Source organism: Hyaena hyaena, unplaced genomic scaffold (genome assembly GCF_003009895.1).
Source record: "Hyaena hyaena isolate Hyena2069 unplaced genomic scaffold, ASM300989v1 scaffold_38, whole genome shotgun sequence".
Classification (NCBI taxonomy): Eukaryota; Metazoa; Chordata; class Mammalia; order Carnivora; family Hyaenidae; genus Hyaena; species Hyaena hyaena.
Window position 1 is genome coordinate 1,992,906 of NW_024080670.1, and position 27,535 is coordinate 2,020,440.

The window sequence follows — 27,535 nt, forward strand, 5'->3', positions numbered from 1 at the left end:
CACAGACTGAAATAGGCTCCAGGCTCTGAGCTGGCAGTCAGCACAGAGCCCGACGTGGGGCTCGAACCCACAAACCGCGAGATCATGATCTAAGCGAAAGTCGGACGCTTAACCAACTAAGCCACCCAGGCGCCCGTTAATATTTATTTTTTAAAAGGGGGTGGGGAACAGAGGACCCGAAGCAGGCTCTGTGCTGACAGCAGAGAGCCCGATGCAGGGCTGGAACTCACAAACCGTGAGATCATGACCAGAGCCGAAATCGGACACCCAACGAAATGAGCCACCCAGGCGCCCCCAACAGCTTCTATTTATTGAGCACTTCCTCTGTGCCGGGCACCAAGCCTTATGCTTTATTCATTTATGTACGTCATCCCACTGAATCCTCACAACATTCTTTTCCCTTTGAGGAAACTAAGATACAGAAACACTAGTCGACTTGCCCTGGGTCACACAGCTATGAAGGGAGGAGCAGCGTTTCAAACCCGGGCTGGGTGGCCTTTCTCTAGAACCCTCTGCCCCTGGAGTTCCTGAACCATGCGACAAGATGTGGAAAAGAAAGGGCATCTTGATTGCAAACAAAGACGTAAAACTGTCTTTATTCGTAGGCAACTTGAGCGTGTATATAGTAGTCCTGAGGAATCTACAAAAAAGCATAAAATGGGTGAGTTTTGCAAGGTTGAGGGACCTGAGGTCAATACACAGTGCTGGTCTACACTGTGGGATGTGCAGAAAGTCCTTCGGATGGACTCCGTGGGCTTCCTGGGATGTGGTGGGCCTACTGGTCATCATGGGCATGATTCCTAGATGAATGCGCTCTGCCCCTTGTGGCTGGGTGACGCGGGCAAATGACTTATCAGTTTTCTCCTGTATCAAATGGATATTAATAGAGCATCATGGAGGGGGAAAAAGAAGCATCAGCTTCACGGGAGGATTCCCAGAATAAATGCATCTAAATCCCTAAGGCCAGAAGCTTCTGTGGCTGTGTCTGCATGCTTTGTGGGCAGGAGGGGGTGGGCACTCTGTGGAAAGGGGTGTGAGGCGTCCGCTGGAAATGCACGCACACTTCAGTACAAGGTCAGCAGCAGGCCGAGCAAGTGCACTTTAGTCTGCAATTACAGCCTGCTGCCACCAGGTGGGTTCCGGAGCCCGGACTGTGGACCCTGAGATCCGTAGCAGGGACTTCACAGAAGGGAATTAATTACCTATAGGGAGTGATACAGATTTTTTTTTAATTTTCTAAACGTTTAATTATTTTTGAGAGAGAGAGAAAGAGCACGAATGGGGGAGTGGCAGAGACAGAGGGAGACACAGACTCCAAAGCAGGTTCCAGGCTCCAAGCTGTCAGCACAGAGCCCGACACCAGGCTTGAACTATGAGATCATGAGCTGAGTCAAATTTGGCCGCTTAACCTACTGAACCACCGGCGCCCCATACGGATTTTTTATCAAGAGCCCCACTGACTTCTCTGAGGTCTGCCTTCCCAAGCTCCTTCTTCGGGAAGCCAGCATTACTCTCTGGTAGGCACGGCATATGGGTCAAGAGGGTGTTTAACTCTATCCATCAGCACCCGCAGGAAAGGGGTTCAGCTTTGTTCCTGGAAACAAGAGGCCTCTGTGGGGTCTGCAGCGGGAGGAGAGTAATACCAGAGGCCACTGGAAGGATCAGAAGCTTGGTGGTGAGGTTTCAGAGGAGAAGCAAGGTTGGTGACAGGGGGAGAGGGCTAAGCCAAGGGGGGAAATCCCAGATGGGACTTGCAAATGAACACATCACGTGTACATCTCTACCCATGTCCCCATCTACCAGGATACAGGACCAATCTCCCAAAGGACAGCGGGTCTTTCAGAGTACCTGAAGCTCCAAATGAGGACGGCCTGCTGATAAAAGTGTGAATTCAAGGGACACCTGGATGGCTCAGTCGGTTAAGTGTCCAACTTCAGCTCAGGTCATGATCTCACAGTTCATGGGTTTGAGCCCCGCGTCGGGCTCTGAGCTGACAGCTCGGAGCCTGGAGCTGCTTCGGATTCTGTGTCTCCCTCTCCCTCTGCCCCTCCCTAGCTCACACTCTGTCTCTCTCAAAAAAAAGTAAACATTAAAAAAAATTTTTTTAAGTGTGAATTCAAATGTGTTGAGGCATGTATGTGTGAGCACGTACGTACCCATGGCTACATGAGCATGCACAGAGGTATCCTTGTGGGATGCCAGTGGCTTGGAAGTATACCCTTAGCTTGCGTGTGCAGGAGTACAGGTGTGAACTCACACCCCCCCGTGTGCACACCTCCTCCTGGCCAGGAGGTTCTGGAGAGGGGAGCCAGGGCCTGGCCCTGCACTGATGGTGCTCTTTCGTCTTCCTGGAGGAGGATCTATAAATGGGTGCCCAGAGCATTTGGAAATTCTGGGCACTGAGAGGGCATTGGGTGGCCATATTGGTCCAGCCCCACTGGCTGCTTGAATTCTCTCTACTTGTTCACAAAATGGGGGGGGGGGGAGTGAGTAAAGATTTAGGGGGAAGTAACGAAGTGGAACACCCCAATATTTGAGAGTCAGCGCTGGGTATCACAAGGAATATGCTCGGCCTCTTCGGAGATTTCCAGTTCCTTTGAATTGTGACCTCTCTAACAGCTGAAGCCCCAGTCGTGACTTCCATGGGAAGGGCACAATGGTGACTTTCAAAAGCAGTGAAGCAGGGGCGCCTGGGTGGCTCAGTCGGTTAAGCATCTGAGTTGAGCTCAGGTCATGATCTCATGGTTCACGGGTTCGGGCCCCGTGTCGGGCTCTGTGCTGACAGCCAGCTCAGAGCCTGGAGGCTGTCTTCGGATTCTATGTCTCCCTCTCTCTCTCTGACCCTCCCCTGCTCATGCTGTCTCCATCTCTCAAAAAAAAAAAAAATTTAAAAATTTAAAAAAAAAGCAGTGAAACAACTTTTCCCACCCCCTCTCCATAGTCCCTTTTCACGAGGACAAATGTGCCAACCCCTTCAGATGCTAAGTGGTAAATGTTCCAAGTAATTTTTATTTTAGAATACAAGAGAGGTACAAATGTTATTTACAGTTGTACATATACAATCAAATAATATATATCACAGTTTCGTAAATATCATTTTAGATAAATATTTACAAAGTTAAAGTGACCATTTTCTGGAAGTAGAACACAGTTTTTTGAAAACTCTATACATTTTATACTTTCCGTTACTATTATAGTTTCTGTATTTTACAAAACGCCCTGCGGGAATTCTGGTAAAGGACTGCAAGGTGGGACAGGCGACACCAGAGGGCGCCCAAGGCTCGAGTTTGGGGAGACTTGGGAGAAGGCGAGGGAGGGTTTGGGTGGAGGGGGCGAAAGCCCCCGCCCCCGCGCCCCGGGACCCCGCGCCGCTAGGAAGTGCTTTGCGGGGGCGGAGAAGCCAGCCTCGACCTCCTCCCGCAAGAGCGTGGCCAGACGGGGAAGGGAATCTTCCTCTTCCCAAGCAGAAGTCAGAGATGAAGGAGAGGAGGCATGGCTCCAACTCTCCCATTTTACAGATAGGGAAGGGGGAAACTGAGGCTCGAAGAGGCGCAGGGCCTTGCCCGGCTCCCCCAGTGGATTTCCGTTTGCCCTCGCGCTCAGCCCGCCTGGCACACTGCACAGCATTCGTGCCTCGTCCCTCCTCTGGAGCCGGCTTCGGGGCTAAGGCGGCCAGAAGGCGAGAAGGGCCCGCCCACAGGAGAAGAGCAGGTCTCAGGGCTCTGCTGGCTGCCCCCGCGCCCCGCCAGCCCCCCAACTCTCAAGGTCGTGTCCGTGACCCCCGGCCCTGCGGGGCACCAGTTCCAAGAGGCAGCGGAGGTGCGGGGCGCGCACCGGCCCGCACCCCCGCCCTGGGCCGAGGGCGGCCGTCCCTCCCGGACTCCCGAGCTCCCCGCCCCCGCAGAGGCCCTGCCCCCCCCCCCCCCCCGCCAGCCCCTGCGGCCGGCTAGTCCGGAGCGGGGAGACTCGCCGGCGAGGCCGGGCGCGGGGACCCCCGAGGAGGCGGAGGAGGCCGATCAGCCGCCCCTCGGTGTCCTCACCTGCGAGACTGAACGAAGACTGTTTGCCTAGAGCGGGGTCCCATCTGGGGCGCACCCACAGCGCCGGGCGCCCGGGCCGTCTCCCGCCAGGCGGTCGGGTCAGGAGAGGGAGCGCAGCGCGGGCCGGCGCCGCGCGGGCGGGGGGGGGAGGGGGGGGGAGGGGACGGGAGGCGGGGCGCGCGGCGCGGGGAGGCGGGGCGCGCGGCGCGGGGAGGCGGGGCGCGCGGCGCGGGGAGGCGGGGCGCGCGGGCGCGCGGGCGCGGCGCTCACAGCACCATGGCCGGCAGGTGGTGCGCGGCGGCGGCGGCGGCGGCGGCGGCGGCGAGCGCGGGCGCGTGCGCGTGCGGCGCGGGCAGCGCGGGCGAGTGCGCCTGCAGCGCGGCGCTGGGCGGCCGGTGGCGCGCGCTCTTCTGGTGGGCGCGCAGGCCGGCCAGCTGCGAGTAGGCGCTCTGGCACACCTGGCACTTGTAGGGGCGCTCGCCCGTGTGCAGGCGCACGTGGTTGCGCAGCGTGGACGACTGGCTGAAGCGGCGGTTGCAGAAGCGGCACACGAAGGGCTTGTCCAGCGTGTGGATGCGCATGTGCGAGCGCAGGTTGCTGCGCGAGTTGAAGCCGCGGTGGCAGATGACGCAGCGCATGCGGCCCGCGGTGCCCGCCGCCGAGTCCGCCGGGTGGAAGTCCTCTGGCCGCGCGGGCGGGGCCCGGGGGGCAGGCGGGGAGGGGGGTGGAGAGAGAGCAGCCTCGTTACGACCCGCGCCGCGGCCGGGACCCAGCACCCGCGCACCCACCCCGCCGCGCGCGCGCGCTCCTCCCGGGGCCCAGCGCGCCTCGGATGGACCCGGGTGGCTGCGGGGGTCCTGAGTAGACTGGTTGGTGGCATGAGAGGGGCCTCAGGGAACCTGGCTTGGAGTCAAATAGGAGTTGGATCCAGATGGTGCTGAGCCCTCCGGGACTTAGTGACTTTGCCTCCAAAACCTCAACGTTCTCATCTGTAAAACGGGGACCTACTACGACCTCATGGGGCTATGCACAACTTGAGATGATCACAAAAAGCTGCACTTTACCCCCCTTAGCCTGTATATGGGAAGCACGCGGCTCAAAGTAGCCTTCTATAAATGAAAGTCTTCCATAAAAGCCTCCCCCCCCCAAAAAAAAATGTCTTTTATTCATCCCACAAGTATTTACTGGGTGCCTGTTATGTACCAGGGAAAGGTGCCTCACTTCTCATTGCTGAGATGGAAATAATAGCATCACCCCCAGAAGCCTGATGTAAGGATCAGAGAAAATTAGTGTTTGTAAAACATTGGCTGCAGAGCAAGGGCTGGTGAGCCTCAGGTCTGTCCTCGCAAAATAAAGACGACCAGATTTCACCAGGGCTTTATAAGGACTCAAGTGGGATGATAAAACATTTATTAGCTCAATACGTGGCATGAATTAGGTCTTCTGCAAGCGGTCTCTATCATGATGACCAGTGTGTACCACAACACACGCAGGCGGGCAAGGCACACTCTGCCCCACCTTCATCCAACGTGTTATATAGCAAGCACCCGCACCGGGCCCTACACTCGGGGCAGAGGGAAGTGTACACTGTCAGAGCTGGCAGGCACTTGAAGGTCATGTCACCCATCTTGCCTTTACAGATGGAGAAACTAAGACAAGAGTGTACAGCCAAACTGGATCTCAATCCAGACTCCCACTGCGGGCCCCTTGCTCCTTATACTAACTACACTCTCTGCCTCTGTGGTATCTCCCCACCGAACGTGCGGCCAGAGCACTTATTTTGTCCAGAAAACACACTGCCGCTCATGCGGGGACTATGGTGACAGCTCCAGGGACATCTGCCTAGTTGAGCACATAGTCTTGTGCGCCCAATACTGCTGGCGGTGGAACCAGGGTCCCTGGAGGCCAGGAAGCTCCCTGCCACAAACACGTGGGCACACGCACACACTCATTCGGGGTTCATGGTGGCCTCGTGGAGAGTACCTACCATGCTTGTTCTTTTTCTGCTCCTCCTCTAGGCCGGGGACACCCGGGATCCCCAGGAAGGTGTTGTGTGAGTTTCCATACCACACCAGCAGCTCCTGGTCAGGAGGGATCATCTACAGGGAAGAGAGCAAGATGATGTTAAGGAGACAGCAGTCCCAGGGTGAGAGTCGGGGTGTCTGCACATCCCCGCCCCCTCCCCCCCCGCTTCCTGCCCCCAGCAGCCGGGAGGCAGATGACCTGTGCCTGCCCTGGAGATGTGGATCCATTGTCAGCCCTGAGAAAGCCACACGAGGCATCCCCAGTGAGCTGCACAGACACAGAAGGCCCTGGAATGCTCTGCCCGCCCCTCTGCTTCCCTCCCCGAGCCCAGGCCTTCTCCCCATCTCCATCCCAGAGCTGCCGCCCAGCCACCTAAGGGCTCCCACACTGACAGCCATGGAACCAAGCCTTGCAGCAAGCAGAAGTTACAGAAGAAGCTAAGCCAGAAAACTTTCCGTTTCTTACTGAGGGGAACCAGACTCAGCCAGCCCTCGGGGCTGCGGGGCTGGGCCGGATGTTCCCAAGGAGCGTGGGCTGCACGGCACCCTATGGAATTTGGTTACATCTTGTCTGAAAATGTTCTGGAAACACCTCTCATCCAAAGTGCCCATGAGGCAGCACCACGTCACATGTACTTCCGTCCCTGTCACAGTCTTTGTGATTCCTTGCATATGGCGAATGCTAACCCCCACCTCGGGAAACACTGGGGCACACAGACTTAGGCAAAATCCATTTCTTTTTTCCTTTAATTTTTTTTAACGTTTTTATTTACTTCTGAGAGAGAGAGAGAGACAGCGTGAGCAGGAGAGGGTCAGAGAGAGAGGGAGATACAGAATCTGAAACAGGCTCCAGGCTTTGATCTGTCAGCACAGAGCCCGATCCGGGGCTCGAACCCACAAACCGTGAAATCATGACCTGAGCCGAAGTCGGACACTTAACCGACTGAGCCACCCAGGCACCCCGGCAAAATCCATTTCTATGGGAAAGGACTTCACAAATGATGACAGGCCACTCCCGGGAAGTGGGGGGACATGCTCCAGGGAAAGGGTGAAGGCCCTTGGCAGTCCAGGGAGGCTGTGGAAGGCATGACATGATCATAAGCCCCACACTCCAGGACACCCCAAGGGGCCTGCCAGGCCTGTGGTGAAAGCCAGTTACCCTCCCACTCAGGGAACCTTCAGGCCCAGCCAACGAAGATGCAAGAGATGGGGTGCCTGGCTTTCTCAGTCGGTGGAACAAGCAACTCTTGACCTCAGGGTTGTGAGTTCAAGTCCCACATTGAGTGTAGAGATTACTCAAAAATAAAATCTTAGGGGCACCTGGGGGGCTCAGTCAGTTAAGCATCCGACTTCGGCTCAGGTCATGATCTCACAGTTTGTGAGTTTGAGCCCCGCGTTGAGCTCTGTGCTGACAGCTCAGAGCCTGGAGCCTGCTTCAGATTCTGTGTCTCCCTCTCTCTCTGCCTCTTCCCTGCTCACGATCTATGTCTCAAAAATAAATAAACATTAAAAAAATAATAAAAATAAAATAAAATCTTAAAAGGGGTGCCCAGGTGACTCAGTCAGTTGGTTGAACATCCTACTCTTCACTTTAGCTCAGGCCGTAATCCCAGGGTCATGGGATCAGGCCCCACATCGGGCTCCCTGCTCAGCGTGGAGCCTGGTTGGGATTCTTTCTCTCTCTCCCTCTGTCCCTCTCCTCTGCTCATGCCCTCCAAAATTAAAATAAAATAAAATAAAATAAAATAAAATAAAATAAAATAAAATAGAAATAAAATAGAATAGAATAAAATAAAATAGAAATGAAATAGAAATGAAATAAAACAAAACAAAATGAAATAAAATAAAATCTTAAAAAAAATAAGAGAGAGACACAAATGAAAAGAGGAGATGGGCCCACCTTCCCAAGCCTGCACCCCACAGAGATGACTTTGGCATTCACCCCGTGGGTCACTCTCTGACCTTCCTAGAGAAAGCTGGGCACCCCCCAGGCAGCAAGTGGTTTATTCTCCTCATGGGTCCTCCACCATCTCAAAGGAGGTGCAGCACCAAGGTCACGTGCATACCATCTCGGGGTATCTGGAATCACGCAAGGATAGGACCCCCCTTCCTTGGACTCCTCGGTTACAGAGAAGGCCCCAGACCCTCCGTGTGGCTCTGGCCTGCGGACCCCTGTCACACGCAGAACCCTTCTGGCCACTGCAGCTTCCTTCCTCTGGTCGGAGCTGGGGCGACCCTCAGCCCAGCCGGCTCTGCTCGACCCTGAACGGAGATGAGTGGGAGAGGGCAAGTGTGAGGGGCCTCGTCACCACATCCCCCTAAGACTCAGCCTGGGGTCACCAAGTCCCTTCCCAAGAGCTCCCCCCCTCCACCCCCGCCTATGGGGCATCGCGTCGAGCCCTCAGGGTTGGTGAGTGACCAGAAGTCCTGCCAGCTCGGATACACAGGGTTTGAATATGGAAGAAACAAGCGCAGCCCCCGAGCCCCAGGAGAATTAGGTGGTGCCTCAAAGAAAGCAGGCAGACTAGAATCTGGCCCGACAGGGACAGTCCTCAAGGTCATTCACAGTCATGGCCGCTGTCCCAGAAGTCAGCGGGACAGAGGTGGAGGCCCTGCTGGAAAGCAGACGGAGAACACACGGGTTGCGTGAGCCCCCAGACAAGAGGAAGATGGAACTAAAAAAAAAAAAAAAAAAAAAAAAAAGATCTGCTCATTGTGAAGAAGCCCACTCTCTGAGTGACGGAAGGTGCAGATGCGCCCCCCACCATCGGGTCCCTGCGTGACCTTAGGACAGCCCTTGGCCTGTCTAAGCTTGTCTCCTCAAATGCGGCGGTGGGGGACCATGATCCCTGAGGTCCCCCAACTCTGACACTCTGATTGTAAGTCACTCCCACGCTGTCCCGACGCCTGGCTTCCATTTTCAGAATCACGGTTCTAAAGCAATCAGCTTCCGATCAGGCTGTCTGAACAGGAGACACGCCTGCAGAGGGTTCTAACTCAGGGGCCACCTGGGCTCCCCACCTGCTGAGCGTGAGACCTTGGGCAGCTTGCCTTCTGTCACCGGGCCTCAATCTCCTTGACTGTGAAACGGGGACAGCACCATTGCTCTGGCCTCGGGGGGTCAGGGCTCAGCGGAGCCCCCCACATAAAGCTTTGCAAGGTGGATGGACCCGGGAGCGCTTGTAATTTCCCCTGAGCTCAGAGCGTCTCAGGAAGCTGGCAGCGCTCCGTGGAGTATCAAGTCCCAACGTGCTCCCTGCAGAGACTGCAATGTGGCACGGGGCCGCTGGCACAATTAAAGCTCCGGGTGACTGGCGGCTTTGCCTTCGGTGACCCGACGAGAGCACAGGCCAGGGCCGAGTGCCCCAAACACAGGAACCCCACATCAGGCCACTGCTTCAGGCTTGGCCGAGGGTGGGTAGCACCACCAGCGAGAGCGCTGACGTGCATGGGAATCAGCAAGCCCCCAGCGGATGTCGCCTTGATCTGCACCTCCGCCTCCAGACTCTCAGTGTAGGAATCAAGTATCTAAGTCAACACCAGCCTTCTCATTGTAATTGATAATAGCAAGTGTTATTAAATATATAATAAATGCAACAACAACAATAGTGAGGAACCAGGGGCGCCTGGGCGGCTCAGTCGGTTAAGCGTCCGACTTCAGCTCAGGTCATGATCTTGTGGTCCGTGAGTTCGAGCCCCACGTGTCGGGCTCGGTGCTGACAGCTCAGAGCCTGGAGCCTGTTTCAGATTCTGTGTCTCCCACTCTCTCTGCCCCTCCCCTACTCACCTCTGTCTCTCTCCCTCTCTCTCAAAAATAAAATAAAGAATACATTTTTTAAAACAAAACAAAACAAAACAAAAACAATGGTGAGGAACCAGAAGCCAAATTCCGAGTATTATTACTCCAAGTGGTTGTTTGGAATATTATTTTTAAAAATTCTTTTTTAAGTTTATTTATTTAATTTGAGAATGAGCACAAGCAGGGAAGGAGGGGAGAGAAGGAGAGACAGAGTCTGCGCCAGCACACACAGCCCCACCAACTCGCAAACCGTGAGATCACGGCCTGAGCCAAAATCCAGACTCAGAGGCTTAACAGACTGAGCCACCCAGGCGCCCCAGGAACGTTATTTTTTAAATAAGAGCTTCAATATTGACTTTTAATATAGAGCGAGCCCTGTATTTACTAACACGTTTTTTAAATGTACTAAAATTAGTATATTTACGAGCTAATGTAAGAAATGAAAACCACGATGCAGACACGTTGACAAAGACGTGTAAACACCCAACGGGGGTGTATGATGAAAAGTAATTCTCTCCCCCCCCCACCGGGGCGCCCAGCCACTGTGGCCAGTTTTCGATGCATCTTTCCACGGAAGGGTTTGTCATTTTGAGACTATTTAAAAAATGCCGACTTAAGGTTCGTGAGAAGAGCGATGTCTGTTTTCTACATGAGATATCGGATTTTTAAAACCATAATGAGCAAATATTACTTTCATACCGTATATATTTATATTAAAGAAAGAAAGTCCCCGAAGACGCATCTCCTGGCATTGAGAACGACACATGTCACCAAATGTGGAGAAGCCACCAGCGCTGGGGGAGGTGGGAAGTGGAGACTCTCAGCCCTTCCCCGAGCTCCGGGAAGCCAGCGGCAGCCCCTGACGTGGACGTCTGGTCCCTGCTTGCTCCCTGGTCTCCCTCATGCAATAACCCCAGAGATGGAGACCAGGAGACCCTCGGGACCAGACCGGTGGCCTCCTCCCTGACATCGTGGCACCGCTGTCCACAGGCTCCCAGGGTCCTGACCGCTGACTGCCTATGAGCAAAGAACAGCCACGGTCCCCTTCAGGTCTCCCAATCCTTCTGCGGTGTCTTACGGCCAACACTTTAACGTGGCCCTGCCCACACTCTCCACCGGAGCCCGGAGAACCAGAATTGGCTATTTATCCACTTTTCAGGACGTTACAGACTGGCTCAGGACACATAAGAAACCAAATAATTCCCAAAGAAACGGAGTCTCGTACCGTAAGATCTACATTCAAGATTCTGGGGGAATATCAGCACCTGAGTCTTTCCTTGGCAAACTACATAATCTCTCCACTCACGCATCTTTGTTTTGTTTTATTTTTTTTTTAATTTTAATTTAATTTAATTTAATTTAATTTAATTTTTACTTTAGAAAGAGAGAGAGCACAAGTAGAGGGAAAGAGAGAGTCTAAGTAGGCTCCATACTTCGCGTGGAACCTAACACAAGGCTCCATCCCACCACCCTGGGACCATGACCTGAGCCAAATCAAGAGACGGATACTCAGCAGACTGAGCCCCCCCAGGCGCCCCTCTCAACTCGTGCTTCTTAACCTTCCCTCTCAGCCCAGAAGTTGTGTTCTGCCCCATTTCTGAATTTTTATTAGAAATGGAAACCGACCGGGTATGGGGTTGCTTTCCTAATAAAAATGTATGTCACACTATCGAACATGCTCCCAGGAGGCTCTGAGGCCCTCCTTCTCCCCCGGCGGTGCAGAAGCCCTAGTCTAGAAGGATCTCTGTGTCATCTGGACGAATATCAATTTCCATTGTACCACAGATGTCCTGACACGCCAATTAATAGCGTTCCAGCAGATACATATGGGCCAGGGAGGCCCCATGACATGGTGACCGACAGCTTTGCTCCGGGGCGTCCGACAGGCCTAGATTCCAATCGCAGCTTGCCAACCTCCTGTGAGCTCCCTGAACTTTAGTTTTATCACCATTAAAATGGAGACAGTGAGGGGCGCCTGGGTGGCTCAGTCAGTTGAACATCCGACTCTTGGTTTCGGTTCAGGTCATGATCTTAAGATTTCGCAGGTTCGAGCCCAGTGTCGGACTGTGCGCTGGCAGCCTGGAGCCTGCGTGGGCTGGTCTGTCTCCCTCTCTCTCTGCCCCTCCCCTGCTCACACTGTTATTGTCTCTCTCAGAATAAGTAAATAAACCTTAAAAAAATAATAATAAAATGAGGACTGATAGTACTTCATAGAGCGGAAAGGTCTTGATTCTTAAAAAATTGTTTAGACCCTTAGCACGGTGCTGGCACCTGGTGAACGGTCCACGGATGGTGGCATTATTACTGGTGCTTATTATTAATAATCACAGTGCCTTAGCTACATCTGCCGATGAGCAATGTCAAAAGGAAAGAGCTTCTCCTCGTAAAGCAAAGGAAAGCACATATGGGGCTCCGGGCTACAGGGTAAAACGCTCAAGTCTCCGAAATGGGGAGGAAAGCAGGAAGGAAAAGCCCACACTTGGGCACAGTAATCTGCCAAGACGTGGGGAGGGGAAAGACTGGAATTTTCTGCCCAGCTCCAAAATCCAAAGCTCTCATAGCCTATTGCCAAATCCTTTCCCTGCGCCGAGTTTTGGCGTCCAAGGTCTTGCTTCCCAGAGTAGCTGGTTTTGTTTTCCTGGGAGAACGGGGTCCCCGTGTTCCCCTTTCGACCCAGCCCCCATCACCTGCAGAAAGACTTACTCATTCAACACAGAATGGCCACTCGCCATGTGCCTGGTGTTTTAAGAAATGCCATTTTAGGCACCGCACATTACAGTGAATTCTTCCGTGGCCGATCCACGAGGAGCGTGGCCCAGGAATAGCAGCCAAATGCCACACCCCCGTGGGGGGTTCTCCACCGACTGGCTGGCCTTGAAACCCCAGCTCCATTTGGAAGGCTGTTATTTTGCGTTTGTGGAAATTGTAAGGGCATCAGCCATGTATTCTGCTTATGGGCTAAAGATGCTGCTTCCCACTCTGCGGGGCAAGTAATGGGTGTTACGGAAGATAAAGAGCCGTTCTGAGATGACAGTACGATTAAGAGACTGGATCATGGCAAAGGCCCGTCTCCGTGGCTAACTCACACACACGCACACAACAAATGGCCCACCTATTCCAGAGTCTTCCGGGAAGCGACCTGGAGGAGCAGCAATTTCTTCTGGTGGAGACTAGAAGGGCCAGGGAGTCCTGGCCTCTGCCCTGTGGCCTGGTGGCTGCTCACACCCGCCCAGACACACCGCAGGTCTCCTAAGCGGAATCTGACTTTGCCGCGGAATCTGACTTTGCCACGCAATGGCAAGAAGGCTGCCGTCACGAGGAAGGTGCCCAGCTTCACTTAATAAAAGTAAAATGAGGGGCATCTGGGCGACTCAGTCGGTTGAGGTCGGCTCAGTCGGCTCAGGACATCATCTCATGGTTCATGTGTTCGAGCCCCGCGTCCACCTCTGCGGGCTGACAGCTCGGGGAGCCTGGAGCCCACTTCATATTCTGCGTCTCCCTCTTTTTCTTTGCCCCTCCCCTGCCTGTGCACTCGCATGCTCTCTCTCTCTCTCTCAAAAATAAATACACATATTTTTTCCAGTTTAAGTGAAAGTATAGTGATATTTTGTGTTTCCTCGTCCCTCACCCAAACAGTCCCTTCTTCGTAGGCTTGTCACTGGCAAGTGACGTTAGGAGCCCACGGTATCCTATGTGATACGATTTCCTTTTCCTGATGCTCCTTTATCACCTCACATCCTGATGAGATGCAGATTTTTTTAAATTTTATAAATAAATTCAGATCCCTCCCTGGAGATACTCTTCAGCCACTTTGCCCTCTGACTCTGGATTTCTGTAGAAATTTCTATTGACATTTCCTGACTCCCGTTGAGCCTTCAGCCAGTGTGACCTGCACCAGGAGATGAGACCAAGGCCCCTGAGTGTGCCCCAGCTGGGAGCCCTTTGGGCCGAAACATGTAAGCGTTCCCACTGCCTCTCATATGCACGCGCGTGTGCATCTGTGCTCGTGTTGTGTGTGCGAAGGAGAAACGGAAAGGGTGTGTGTCCCCAGTCTCTTCTGTACAGGGATGGCCGGGAATCAGTGTGTGAGTGTGAGGCTGGGAGGGGGGGCGGTGACGATCCCGGGAAGGTGGGGGTGGTGACGATCCCGGGAGGGTGGGGGGGTGAAGATCCTGGGAGGGTTGAGGGGTGACGATCCCGGGAGGGTGGGGGGTGAAGATCCCTGGACGGTGCTCTCTGCCAGAAGTGAGGTTCAGCCATGCCCGAGGCCAGTTCGAGAACAGCCGTCGGGGGGTCCTTGTTCCCACAGTGCCAGCAGCCACCTCTGTCCTGGGCCTGGGCCACCTTCAGTCCTACATTCACACAGGGCCACGCTGCTCCCCCTCACTTGAACCCCAGTCCAGAAACTGTACCTTTCTTCACTCTCCTTTCTGGTCTCCCCAGGGCCCACCCCTCAGCTGGGACCCACTCCCCGGCCATGCCAGTGCCCAGGCAAAGGCCATTCTGCTGTCAACCCTTTGGAGATTTCCCAGGGCCTGGTCATGGAGGGACAACTGGACCCTGATTCCAGAAGCCGCTAGGCCCCAGTGCCTCTCGGGCCTTAGAACGACTTGGGGCTCTGAGTCCCAGGAAGAAACTGAACTATAGGGAAATCATTCTCTGGCTTTGGGGGGACCTCCTTCGGACTCCTCCAAAACTCAACCAAGCCCAGCCCCACCCTAAGGCCACAGCCCCTTCCCACTAGCAGAATGGAAGAATGAGGTCCAGACTAGTGTGGGGGGAACATCCCCACGCCCCCCCCCACACACTTGCCACCAATCTGCCATGGGCAAGGAGGACAGCCTGTTCCACTCTGGAGCCAGATGGTAAGCAAATTTCTGCCAAGGGACACTGTCCAGGGAGGGTCCTGACAGCATGGCCACCATGGTGGCCACCATTTGGCCTGCTTTGCGCCGACGGCCCCTCCCCGTACACGATGTGCTTTTCCGCCTCGGCCCCAGCATTTCCCTATGGAGGGAGCACCTCCTTTTCCCAGCCTCCTGAACCTGCCACAAGCTGGGCCCGGCTTAGCTACCCCCAACCGTGGGATGTGATGTTTATGTGTCTGCTGCCTCTCCCTTTCTCTCGCCTCCGAGAAGTTCCACCCCACGCGGGCATTCGCACTGACATCGCCCCGCAAGGCCCCGTAAGAGCTCCCGAGGCCGGCTGCCACCGAGTGAGACCTCGCTTCCTTGTCTGTAAACCGCGGGGCGTCACGGACCCTCCCTTGAGGACTGAACACGTGAGGACTATGCAGCACGATGCACACACGGAGTCTGGGAGAAGCCTTACACAGCAGGGGATCGATGTATGACAGCTGAGACTAGAGTCGTGATGCACATGTCACGAGCGTCCCTCGCGAGCACGACAAGGAGCCAAAATGCCACAGACGCGATGCCGTCCTTCCCATCAAATGCTTTCCCCAGGCCACCTTCCCGCGTCTTGCTCTCTGTATCTCTTGACTTCTGAGCCCCCACCCTAGGCAGCTATCCAAGGACCTCACCATTGAGGCGCTCGTGACATCCACAGCGGCCTAAAGTCAAAAGTTCTGTCCTTTCTGATGGACAACAGACATCCTGCCGTGAAGCGTATGTTCCCGGAGGCCATGACGCGTGGGCCCCGGTCCCACAGCCTGGGCGGGGCCGGCTCCGTGCATCCCCTGCAGTCCCCAGACACGGCTGCCCCGTGACACCCCTTCTCCCGGCTGCCCCACCGCTTGCTTACGCAACAGGACACGCGCTCACCTCAATGGCCTTGTAGAAGATGCTGGTGCCGATCTGGACGACCTCCAGGTTCTGCTCTTGCTCGTTACGGGCGCACTTGATGTAGGTCATCCAACTCCGGTGGTCCTCCTGGCTGGCATCGATGAAATAGCGCACGGTACCGTCCTCATTGAATACCTGTCCCGGGGGGGGCGGGGAATGAGGGACCCTGTGAGGCAGGCTGTGCCGCAGGCGCCACCTGTGGCGGGGCCGGGGGGGGGGGGGGGGGGGGGGGGGCAGGTGGCTTAGGCGGGCAGGTCCACACACACTCTCTCTGTCCTCACAGCAGCCCCAGGAAGGGGAAGTGGCTCATAGCTCACTTTTCCAGTTGAGAAAAGGGAGGCTCGGAGCAGTGCAGTGACTTGCCCGAGGCCAGGCAGCCAGAAGTGACCAATGGGGAGTCGGTCTCTAGGCCCCCGCGGGCCCCTGCCGCCATATGCTCCCCATCTCCAGAAGAGAAGGATCTCCAAGGAATCACTGACTGGACCAAGCGGCATCCAGCTCTCTCTCTGCAGCTGTAGAGATTCCCCAAAGCAGCAATGAGCACTGGCCAGGACCTCGGAGGGGGACACAGGAGCCGGGAGAGGGAAGGCTGGCTCATGGTGGCACCTGGCCTGGCCTAACCCCCCGTTGTGGGAGCTTACCAAGGATACTCAGAGATCAAGCTGGACCCCAACTTGTTAACCTAGCAACAAATGGAACAGATAACTGCTGGCCTCCAGGGAGGGAGGAGGTGAGGTCAGGAAAGGCGTCTGGACCATAGCCCTGTTCCTTTCTCCTGCTCCTGTGACTAGATGCACGATTTGTCACACCGGGCTCCTCCAGGGACGGTGAGGTGGGGGCTGGGGGAGTGGATCCATGGAGGGAGGGGAAATGAGATTAGGGAGAGGGTGCCCCAGCCTGGCCAGAGCCCCAGGAGGAGGAAGCGTTTGGGGAGTGGCTTGGTCCTCGGGGAGGCCCTCCCTGGCATCTGGCACTGTCGGAGGAGAGAAGGGTCAGGGGTCTGGGAGGGGTGGAAGCCTCTGTGAGCTTCAGTTTCCCTCTGTGAAATGGGAACAATAATTCATAGGGCTGCTGAGATAATCTGGTGGAATGTGGGCCCCTGACCCGGAAAGCTGACCCAACACCAGGTCCTCCCTGATCATTTCCAGTTTGTCAGTTATTCTGCCTGGGCTGAGAAGCCCATTCCTAAGAAGAACCTACAGACCCCCGTCGCTCTCCATGCTGGCCACCGTCACAGCCGGGGCCCGGGTGGGTCTGAGGGGTTTTCCTTGCAGCTTCCTCGGGCAGGAAAAGCATGCAGGTGGCTGGGAGGTGGCTCCAGGGATCGCTTCCCAGCAGTCGGCAAAACCCTGGGCAAGCGCTGGCCTCTCGATGTCTCAGAGCCCTCCTCTGTCAGTTAGGGCGAGAAGAGTCCGTAAGGGTGGGAAGGTGGGTCAGATTTTCCCAGCAATGGCCTTCCCCGGAGTGATTTGGGGAGGCACCTCCTGCCATACAGGGCCAGGATCCGGCTTCCGGGAACGCTGAGGTGACAGCCACCAAGTGGCGGCTGCCTGACTCCAGGATCCCTCCCGGGGACCCTCTCCCCCTGGCTCGAACCTACCTCCCACATGAGGTTGTTGTTCTTACAGATGTCCACGTGCTCCGGGGCGATGACTCGGCCGGTGAAGGGGCCCATCTCGGTGCCGGCCTTGATCCACGTCTTGGAGAAGATGCCGAGGCCCTCGCCGGGGATGGAACTCTGCGCGATGATCACCTCCGCAGGTAGCACCAGGCTGGACAGCTTCTGCACCTCTGTGACCACAGCGCGGGGCAGGGGGACCCGGTCAGAGCCCGAGGCAAGGGAGGGCCAGCTCTTCCCCGCCAGGGCCCCAGGCGGGTCCTGCCCGGCCACACCAACCCCAGGCCCGCCCCGGAATGACTCCGCAGAAGTCACTGGGGTGTGTGTGCAGGCCGGCCGAGGAGTGGAGGACCGGACTGGAGGGTGGAGTCTCCTCCATTTGCAAACGGGGACCCTGGGTGCCTTCAAAAGCAAGAGGTGCTTTGGGGCTCATTTCTAGGGATGCGCTTTTCTTTTTTCATCTTTCCACGAATTCTCAAAACATTCACAACCTCCCTGCCCTCCACCCTGGAGTTTAAGAACTATTGTGCCCACCGCAGTGCGTGGGTTTACAAATGGGTAAACTGAGGCCAGCTCCCAGGAGGAGGTGGTAAGCCAAGCCGAGGCAGCCCCGAGGCCGGGCACTCAGCGCTCACTGCGCCTCCCTGCACTGAACACAGGGTGCTGTCCAAGGACCCCCGGATGCGGCCAGGGGTTCTCACTCTTTTCGGGGTGCGGAAGGCCCTGCACCTCGGGGCGGACTGGCGACTGCACGCTGGAAAAAGACCGCGGGCTGCGGGAGACGGCGGCGGAAGGTCCAAAGAAACTCGCGCCTTCAGTGCGCTGCGCGCGACCCGGGCGCCTGGGTCCCCCTCTGCGCCGGGGACCCGGGGTGCCAGAAAGGGCGGCGCCGGGATCCAGGCGAGCCCTGAAGTCGCCCCTGGGTGGGAAAGCGCCGGGAGGCCCCCAACCCCCAGGGACGGGTCCCCCTGCCGGGCGGCAGCCGGAGTGGGGGCGGCCAGGCGCACAGGGGCGGCCTCCGTGTCCTACAAGATTCCCCTCTAAGCTATCTGGGAAAATAGCCGGCGAGCGGGCCGGCTGAAAGGGGGGGTTAAATGGTGTCCATTGCGGCGCGGCCGGCAATTTGTCACGCTGTTAAAGTGATAGCATTCATTCGGCTCCATTCGAAAGAAATTGCTAATTCTAAATTCATTAGCCCGGGAAGAATGCTGTAGCAGTAAATTGTAGCTCAATGCGGAGGGGACTTGTTTAAAAGGGGCCGAGGAATTCCCCTTACAAAGAGGGGGGATTAGATGGTTGACATAGCGTGAATGGAAGTGGAATTAGTCTGCACGGTAAATTAAGAGAGGAACAGAAATCGTAAGGGGGAAGAGAGGGCGACGCGCAGAGATGCCAGCGCCGGGGAAAGATATTGTTTGCAGGTTGATGAATGAGGAATAAGAACTTGAGACATCTTAAAGAAAAGAAACTTTTCTGGCTCTCTTTCTCTCCCTCGCTCCCTCGCGGCTTCCCCCCCCTCCCCCGGCCCGCCCGCCCTCCGCCCCCTCTCCAGCCCCCCTGCCTTTTAAAGTTCTCGGTTTAAGTGGGAACTTTCGCGGGTCAAGCCCAAGTTAACTAAATGAATTTTAAACCCCTTCTTTTTGAGTCAACTGCTATTACACGCCTAGTAAGGCTTTAAATGCCGGGAACCCGCCGGCTCAGAGGGGTGAGGGGCTGGCGGGGGGCGCAGCGATCCCTTCTCCGAGCGCGCGGGGTGCGGGGCTGCTGCCCTCCCCGCGCGCGCTTCGCTGCGCAGCGCCCGGCTCGGCTTCCGGGAAACTGAGGCCGGCCGCGCCCTGCGGCGCCCAGGCCGGGGAATCCGGGAACCGGGGAGCCGCGAGGAGGGGACGCGAGCGGGCTGGACGGCGCGACTCACCGCCGGAGAAGGACTGCGCCAGCACCTCGGCGGTGAAGGCCGTCTTGGGGCTGGCGTGGTGGCTCTTGTCCTCGAAGAGCTGCTCGCCCAGCACGTTGCGCCAGCGGCCGTACAGGAAGCTGTGCAGGATGTCGGAGGTGATGACCTCGGCCAGCGCCAGCCCCGGCGCCTTCAGCCCGGTCTTGAGCACCAGGGCCTCGGCCGGGAGCACGGAGCCCATCATGGGCGGCCCGGGGCGCGCCGGCGCCGGGGACGGACGGCCGGGCCGACGCGGGGGCGCGAGCGGAGCGGAGGAGCAGAGGGGAGGCTGTGCTGGAGAAGGCAGAGGAGCGGGGTGGGGGACGCTGAGGTCGAGGAGGAGGAGGAGGGAGGCGAGGCGAGGCGAGGCGGTCCGGGAGGAAAGGGAACGAGGGGGGCGAGGCGCAGACGGAGACGGAGACGGAGAGAAATGCGCAGAGACGGCAGAGGCGGCGCGGAGGCTGGAGAGACGCGGGCGGAGGCAGTGGTGGGTGCGGGGGCGCGCGGTGGGTGGGTGGGTGGAGGCGGGTGGCTGCGGAGAAACGGCGGCCGGCGAGGGGCTCTCGCACCCGCGCTCGCCTCTCGCACACCCGGCCCGGACGGTCTTCCCCTTGGCACAGTCTCAGCGCCTTTATAGGAGCCGCAGTGACCCTCCTAATTGGTTATTAATGACCCCCTGACGTCGGACAGACTTGTTGTACCGGGTCGGCTCGAGGAGCCCTCGCCGCGAGAGCTCAAGGGGCGGGGGCGCGCAGGCCGCTCCGAATTGTCCCTCTCCGCTCCTCCCGCCCCTCCCCGGCCCCTTCCTCGCTCCCCCTCCCCTCCTCTTCCTCCTCCTCCTCCTCTCCCCGTGGGAAGCGCAGGGCTGGGAGGGAGGCTCAGCCCGCGGCGAGGAGAGGAGGGGACCGAGCAGGGGAGGAGGCGCCGAGAGGCTCGCTCGGACTCCGGGGACCCGACTGGGCCGGAGGGGACGCCTGGCCGTGGGCCCCGCGGGCCCCGCGCTCACCCAGTGTCCCAGGCCGGCTCTGCGCGGCTCCTCCCGGCCAGGCCGGCCCGGCACCCCCCTCCCCTCCCCTCTGCGCGCAGGCCCTCGCGGCCCGGCCCCGGCTCCCCGGGGCTCCCAGCTCCAGAACGCGGGCCGCGCTCCTCGCCCGCTGCAGACGGCGCTTCGCCTCAAACGGGCCACGCCTGCCGCCCCGCTCGCTGCTCTCAAGCCGAGTGTGAAACTCTTCCCGGGCGCAGAGGGCTGGGCGGCGGGGCGCGGCCCACGTTGAGGCTGCCCTGCCCGCAACGGGTCGTGGGCCACCGCCTCCCGCCTCTCCTCTGGGGGGGCCAGGGACGGACATCCCCTCTAGCCGCGGGTTGCCCGGAAGAGGCTTTGCTGATGAACGCGGGGAGGCGGGGAGCCGAAAGGGGTCCCCCGGCAGTGAGTGGGAGCAGCCGGGCTCCAAAGCGAACGTTCTCAGACACTGCTGGCAGCCGCAGGCGAGGCTCCCGCCTCCCAGCCCCTCCGCTCCGCCGCCACCTAGGGAAGCTCCGCAGCCTTCTGCCCTCCTCCCTTCTGGCCTCCTGGTTGCCTTCTTTCTCTTCTGGCCTCCCTCAGCTCTCCCTTCCTCCCTACTTGCCTCCCTCCCCCAGCCCACCAGGATGCCTTCTGCGCTGAGGTTCCGAGGCACCCGGGCGCCAGCACCGTGTCTCTCGGTCTCTTTCCCTAGAGGAGCTGCTGCTGGGCCCAGGAGGGAAGGCCACCGCTTTCCGCGGCTTTGCCGACTCCTGGGGTCGGCCTCAAGCCTCGACTCCAGCCCCTGACACGGGAGGGGCATCATAGGGACGCCTCTCCCCCTGCAATGTCAGGTTCTTATAACAGAGCCGAGTTCTCTGGACCCTCGGGGCATGGTTCGGGCTCACGGGTTAGCTGGAGGGATCGGACCCTCCAGGCTTCCTCCGCAGCACCGGGGACTTGCACGGAAGGTCGGGGACCTGGCCTTCCCATAAGGAGTTCACTGTCCTCACAACCCCTTGGCAAAGAACTCCTTCCACAGTGGGGTCTTGGCCTTTGCTAAGCCATCCTCACACCTGGCCGCCGTGGCCCCCCGGCCTCCGCCTGCCCAGTGCCGGCCACTGGTCTCCGGCATCCCGTGTCCGCATCCGGGCGTAGGGTAAAGGAGGCAGCAACTGCGGGCCTTCAGACCCAGAGCCCGGGTGCGCCTGGAGGCTGATGCCCGAGGAGGCTGCGCCAGGCAGAAGGCGCCACCGTCGGGCCTGGCGCCAGCAGAGGGCAGCGCTGCAGAGAAGCGAGCGCAGCTCCCGGGTTAGGGTCCCGGAACCTCGAGTCCCTTCCAGATGCCGCCGGCGGGTCGCACTGGCTCAGGCTTGAACCGAGGGTTCCGACGGAGAGGGCCGACGGAGTCGGAGCATGGGTGCCTCACCCACGCCTGGACCTTAGCTTCTAGGAAGACTTGGTGGAGGGGAAAATGTACCCGGCGTAGCAGACCACGTTGGGGAGCGCGCCGGGAGCTTGGAGTCAGCCCCCAAGCCTGGCAGCCAACATCAGCGCCTAGGGGAGATGAGCAGAGGGTGAGGGCCGCTCTAGGTCCTTGGGACGGCCTTTCTCTCTGGGCCTCAGTGTCCCCGTCTGCGCAACGATTTAGGTCGGACTTTGTGAACTGAGGTTTCTTCCACCTTGTCCCATTTTGGGTCAGGTCACTTTCCTCTGGAAGCCCAAGGACTTTTGCCAATTCCCGGGCCACACCCCAGAGAAAAGCCCCCGGGTCTGTGCGTACCTCCATCCACGGGCGCAGCATTTGGGACCTGGACCCCAGCTCTGGATCAGAAGGTGAAAGGACCGAAGGTTCGGACCGCGGCTAGGGAGCCCTATGCTTTTTCCCTGGACCCGAAAACCCGGGAAGCGGTGCTGGGGGTGGGACAGAAGCGGAGCCGGCGGCTGCCTTCCAGCTCGAGCGCCCGCGGCCCCGCGCGGCCCCGCCGTCCGCTCAGATTTTGTGCTTCTGGACTAGCCGCCGACCCACCTGAGCCGCGCCCCAGGGAAAGGGGACCTATAAGGAGCGCCCCAGTGTCAGGGCCCGTTGGAATTGGGGAGCAAGGCCCGTCCACTGAGATTGCGAGGGAAGACATTGCACGTTCCGGAGTTTTCTCAGCGGTTGAACTCCGTCGTTTTCCGCCCAGGCGAGGAGCGTGTCGGCGCCGCAGCCCCCTTACCCTACCCCGGCCCGGCCCGAGCTCGCGGGCGCCGCCCTCTTCGCGCCCGCGGGCCGCCGTTCCGAGATCTCTTTAATATTCATGGGCGTTAATAGAGAGGCCCCCAGTATATCGGTCCATTGTGGGCGGCTCGTAGGGCTTGAATAGGCCCCGGCCCTCTTTCTTCGGCGCAGCTTCCCGAGGGGCCGGGCCAGGAGTGAATGGCCCCGCTTCCCGCCCCGCGCCCCCTCCCCCTGGCGGGGAGAACATCTTTATCCCCGCCGCCGCCGCCCCGGCCCCCATTCACGCTCCCGGGCTCCGGGCGGAACGAATCGATCGGCCGCGGCTCTTCGGAGGTCACCCGCGTGGCCTGGGCTCCCCCTTCTCCCGGAGCCCACGGGAGTGGAGAGGGGGAGCGGCGGCAGGCCGATGGCCCCACGGACTCAGGGACACTTGGTTGGGGGGGGGATGGCAAGGGCAGGGGAGCCCCGCGAAGGGTGGCCGGCCCAGGGCCGGTGAAGAGGGACTCGGGGTCCCGCGGCCGCCCGACACGGGCTCGTATCTACCTGTTGCCCCGCACAGAGCGGAGCGTGGAGAGAACGGGGCCACGGTCCGAGCACCTCTCGAGTCTCCCGGAGACCCGGGACTCGGGGTGGGGGGCGGCCCAGGGCTCCCCCGGCCCCGCGGCCCGGCCAGCAGGGCCCTTTCGTTCTCGCCTCTGCGCCCCGGCTCAGCTCGGGGGGCGCCCCGGTCCAGACTGCGCGCTTCGGTGGGGCGTCCCGAGGCGAAGCCGGGTGCTCAGCCGCCCCGACTAGGGTGCAGGGGGGGCGCGAGTCGGCCAGGCGGGGCCGAGCGCCCGGGTCCCCGCCCCTCCCGCCCCGCGGGCCCTCGGAGGCGCAGAAAGGAGCCCATTGTCCGCCGGGAAATACATTTTGGGGGGCCGAGTGAAAGCCCGTCTTTCTTTTGAACTTTAGAAGAAAGTCTGCCCTCGCCCCTCGGAGGGAGAGATTTGTCTCCCCTCCCGGGGGCCCCCGCGCGCCCCCTCCTCCCGAAACATCTGCCGGGGGAAAATCCACCCTGGAGGGCAGATCGTGCTCGCTCTAAGCCCCGCGAACTCATTAAAAAGATATTAGCGGCGGGGGCAGGTCCCGCGCAGGTATCGATCGCCCGGAATGAGCCCGAGGAAGAAAAGGCGAAGAATGCGGTCGCGCCGCGTCGCGACCCCCTACCCGGGTCCCCAGGCCCCCCGCGCCCCAGCCCCGCGGCGGCGGTGGGGTCCCCAGCGCGGCCCGCGCGCCTCGCCCCTCCCCCCGGACGCCCCTTGCCTCCGCGTGCCCGGCGCCCCCACCCTCCGCGCCCGCACGCGGGGTCCCGGCTCCTCCGCGCGCCGCCGCCGCCGCGCTCCCCCCGCTTCTCCGGCGCGCTCTCCCTTCTGCCCGCGCTGCGGCCCCCTCGCCGGCGTCCGCACACCCACGCGGCTTCCGCGTCCCATTTCTCTCCCGTGCTGAGTCCCATCCCCGCCGTCGTGGCCCGGGGAGCGCCTTCCTCTCGTGGGGCCCGCGGGTCCCCCGGCCGCGTTCCCGCGGGACGGCTCAGGGCTACAGCGCCGCCAAAGGCCCGATGCGCTGCGAGGTGGGGCGGCGGCGCGGGCCGTAGAAACGGCCTCGATGGACGGGGCTCGGGCCCGGCCTGCCCGGGGCTGCCTGGCGGAGCGGCGGCCGCAGCGCCTTGAATAGGGACGGCGCCCCCGCCCCCCCTCCCCCGGCCGGGGAGAGACAAAGGCGCGCCCCAGGGCGCCCACGTCGAGCTTGTCTGCGCGGAGCCGGCGCCCTGGCCGCCAGGTGACCGCCGAGGGCGGGGGCGCGTCCCTGCCCCGCGCCCTTCCGGAAGCCCCCGCGCCCGCGCCGCCGCAGCCCCGAGGACGCCGGCGCCCCAGTCCGAGTGAGGGTCGGTGCAGCGGAGCCCAGGGGAGCGACACTCGGGGTGACACTCCCGCGAGCTCCCCCGGGAGAGGCGGGAGAGGCGCGGCCGCGGGCCAGGTGGGCGCACTGATGGAGGGAGGCTGAGGCAAAGAGAGGCCGAGATGGAAGGATCCAGATCAAAGTTAAAGTCGGGGACTCGGAGACACAGGGACAGGTAGAGATGAGAGGAAGCGGAGCAGGGATTCCAAACGTGCCTGAAGCTTCCCCCCGCCCCCACCCCAGAGACGCAGAGAGAGGAGGGACTGGGGGCGCTGGGGACAGAGACTCGGGGGCGGGGGTGTCCGCGGAAAGCAGGCAGGCAGGCAAGATGGAGGGAGAAGAAGGCTGCCTGGGGACGGTGGGGGATGGACAGGCGCCTCCCAGGCCCTCCTCCCTGGACCCTCAACTCTGAGGCGGTCCGGCTACTGCACGTCCTGGGACGGCCAGAAAGAGCCACCCAGACCCCTCACGCCCTCTTCCTTTCCAGAGGCCCTGTCCACGCTGCCCGGCCTGCCTCCCAGCGCTGGCACCTGCCAGCCCTCCGCCTGGGATGCCCCCAGAGCAGAGACGATGGGCGCAGACGATGAGGCCCTAATGCCGCTGTCCCTCACCCCGTGGCTGCTGTCCCCAGCACGCCTGGCCTCAGGGAGATCCCAGAGGCTCTGGCCGTTCCTTTGTCCCAGAAAAATGTATTGAGTGTCCGCTGTGCGGCCGGCTCTGTGCAAAGCCCCACGGCACCCGGGTGGCCAGGGCAGACACAGTCCTTGCTTTCTGGGACCAGCTTCCGGGGGGCGGGGGGACACCATGGTGAGGCTAGACGTGGCGGCGGCCTCTTTGGGGCCGCTCTGGTGGCCCCGATGCCTCGGTCTAGGCGGCTCGGATCTCATCTGTGAAGTGGGGACAATGACCCAGCCTGGCTCGTAAAACCGAGGTGCCTGGGGAGCGAGCGAGCTCACACTGAAGAGATGCCCCCCGCCGTCGTCCCTGTCACTGCTCCAAAGAGCACTCACCCTGACAAGGATGGGTCTTCGGGGACCATCAGGAGGTGCCCCAGGACTTGGAGACCTGAGGATGTGAGTCCGATCCCGGCTCCAGCAGGTACTGGGCTGGAGCCGAGGCACCAACTTCCCTTCTCTGAACCTCAGTTTCTTTATCTGCAAAATGGGGATAATAATAAAAGCTCCATGGGAGGGCTGTCCTGTGGAATAAAAAAGATTTAATGCACGGAAAGGCCACAGGAAGTAACACCTGGCCGTGCTTGAAAATTTGGGAACTAGGAAAGTATCGGGTGGGTACTGCGTACGGCCAAAGGGACAGTGAAAAAGCAAACCATATGCATTTACTCCCACCGCTAACACTCCCACCCTCCCCTGCTCCAGCCTCTCCCCTCCTCTCTGTGCCTGACTCTGGGCCATTAGAGAGGATAGACTCATGTGAAGACCGGTTACATGAGTTGTAGTTACAATGAAGGGGAAACGTGCTGCTTCGAATATCCAGTAAGTCCCAAGCTGTATTTATTCTGGAAGCTTCCTGACACTCCAGACTCTCAGACCATCGCGTATTTATTTTCACTCTGCAAGTATATATTTTTTAAATGTTTTATTTATTTCTAGGAGAGAGAGAGACAGCGTGAGCAGGGGAGGGTCAGAGAGAGAGGGAGTCACGGTCTCTGAAACAGGCTCCAGGCTCTGAGCTGGCAGTCAGCACAGAGCCCGACACGGGGCTCGAACCCACGAACCGCTAGATCATGACCTCGAAAGTCGGACGCTTAACCGACTAAGCCACCCAGGCGCCCCTCTGCAAGTGTATTTAATGTACACCCACCACGTGGCAGGCAGGACCCGGAGCTTGGGGCGTTGAGCAAGGCAAGGTGTGCCTGTCACGTCAGCCCGGCCGTGGCAGCCGCTGGTCCCTGTTCAGCTGAAGGTAAGTCAGTTCACCCAGCACCTACTGACTGCCCGCTTCTCTTCCCTGCTCTCATGAAGGGGGTGCTTAGAGCCACTGGCTCACAGTGCCCACCTGCGCCAGCTCCGTGCCTCCTCCCATGAAGCGGGAAACCGCACCCTCACATACGTGGACAGGCAGCTTTAGCTGTGTGTCGAGCAGGGAAATGCGTTCGCATTTAGAAAACAGATGTGGGACTTCCAGTTTGAGCCCAACATGGAGAGAACTCGGAAGTCACCACTCTAGTCCTTACATATGAGAAAAAGCGCCTGGGTGGCTTAGCCGGTTAAGCATCTGATGTCGGCTCAGGTCATGATCTCGCGGTCCGTGAGTTCGAGCCCCGTGTGTCGGGCTCTGTGCTGACAGCTCGGAGCCTGGAGCTGCCTCTGATTCTGTGTCTCCCTCTCTCTCTGCCCCTCCCCTGCTCGCACTCTGTCTCTCTCTGTCTCTCAAAAATGTTTAAAAAAATAAAAATGAAAGAAGCTGGACGCCCTGAAAATCAGCAATTTTTCTAGGACCCTTGGAGAACTGAGGTTGAAGGGCAAACTGTTGCGATCTGGGAAGCCTGGGGTGGGGGGGGTGAGGTGGGGGAGAGTGATTTGGGGAGACGGGGAGGGGGGATCTGGAGAATTACAGGCAGGACCTGTTTACCTGCAGCTTGGGGCTGGGGCTGGGACGCTTCATGGCGATTTTGACAGATTGCTGGAGGCTGAGTGTGGAAGTGGGGGGAGGCATACTTCCCTGGTTTTTTACCTCCAGGAACCCCACCAAGTTCTCCAGGAAAAGCCCTGAGAAGACCAGCTAGTGTCCCTGGCATGGGGGAGGGGAGAGACCTCCTGGTGAAATTCACCCAGAGCCTTATCCCAAATTGGGGGAAGGGAAGTCTCCTCTCCCTCCGGCTCCCTCCAGACTTCCTGTCTCATTTAAGGGAAAAGCACATGGACAAAGCAACATGGTCAGCAGGAGGCAGAGTTTCCAAGAATTCCCGAGGAGTAGCTGTAGCTGGAGAAGGAAGGGGGGGCACTGGGGAAAAGCTCTTGGGCTGGAGAAGCAGGCAGTTAAGAGACTGACCTATCGGGGCGCCTGGGTGGCTCAGTCGGTTAAGCGTCCGACTTTCACTTAGGTCATGATCTCGCAGTTTGTGGGTTCGAGCCCCACGTCGGGCTCTGTGCTGACTGCCAGCTCAGAGCCTGGAGCCTGTTTCAGAGTCTGTG

General features: G+C 59.2%; 1 protein-coding gene across 1 annotated transcript; it reads right to left on the reverse strand.

Annotated features, from left to right (window-relative positions):
• Nucleotides 1-4,306: 4,306 nt before the first annotated feature.
• On the reverse strand, nt 4,307-19,423 carry PRDM12 (PR/SET domain 12). The gene is made up of 5 exons (XM_039229457.1): nt 19,201-19,423; nt 17,268-17,458; nt 15,647-15,802; nt 6,028-6,139; nt 4,307-4,722 (listed from the first exon to the last, which is right to left on the reverse strand). The coding sequence occupies exons 1-5, from the start codon at nt 19,421-19,423 to the stop codon at nt 4,307-4,309; spliced, it is 1,098 nt and encodes a 365-aa protein (XP_039085388.1).
• Nucleotides 19,424-27,535: the final 8,112 nt, after the last annotated feature.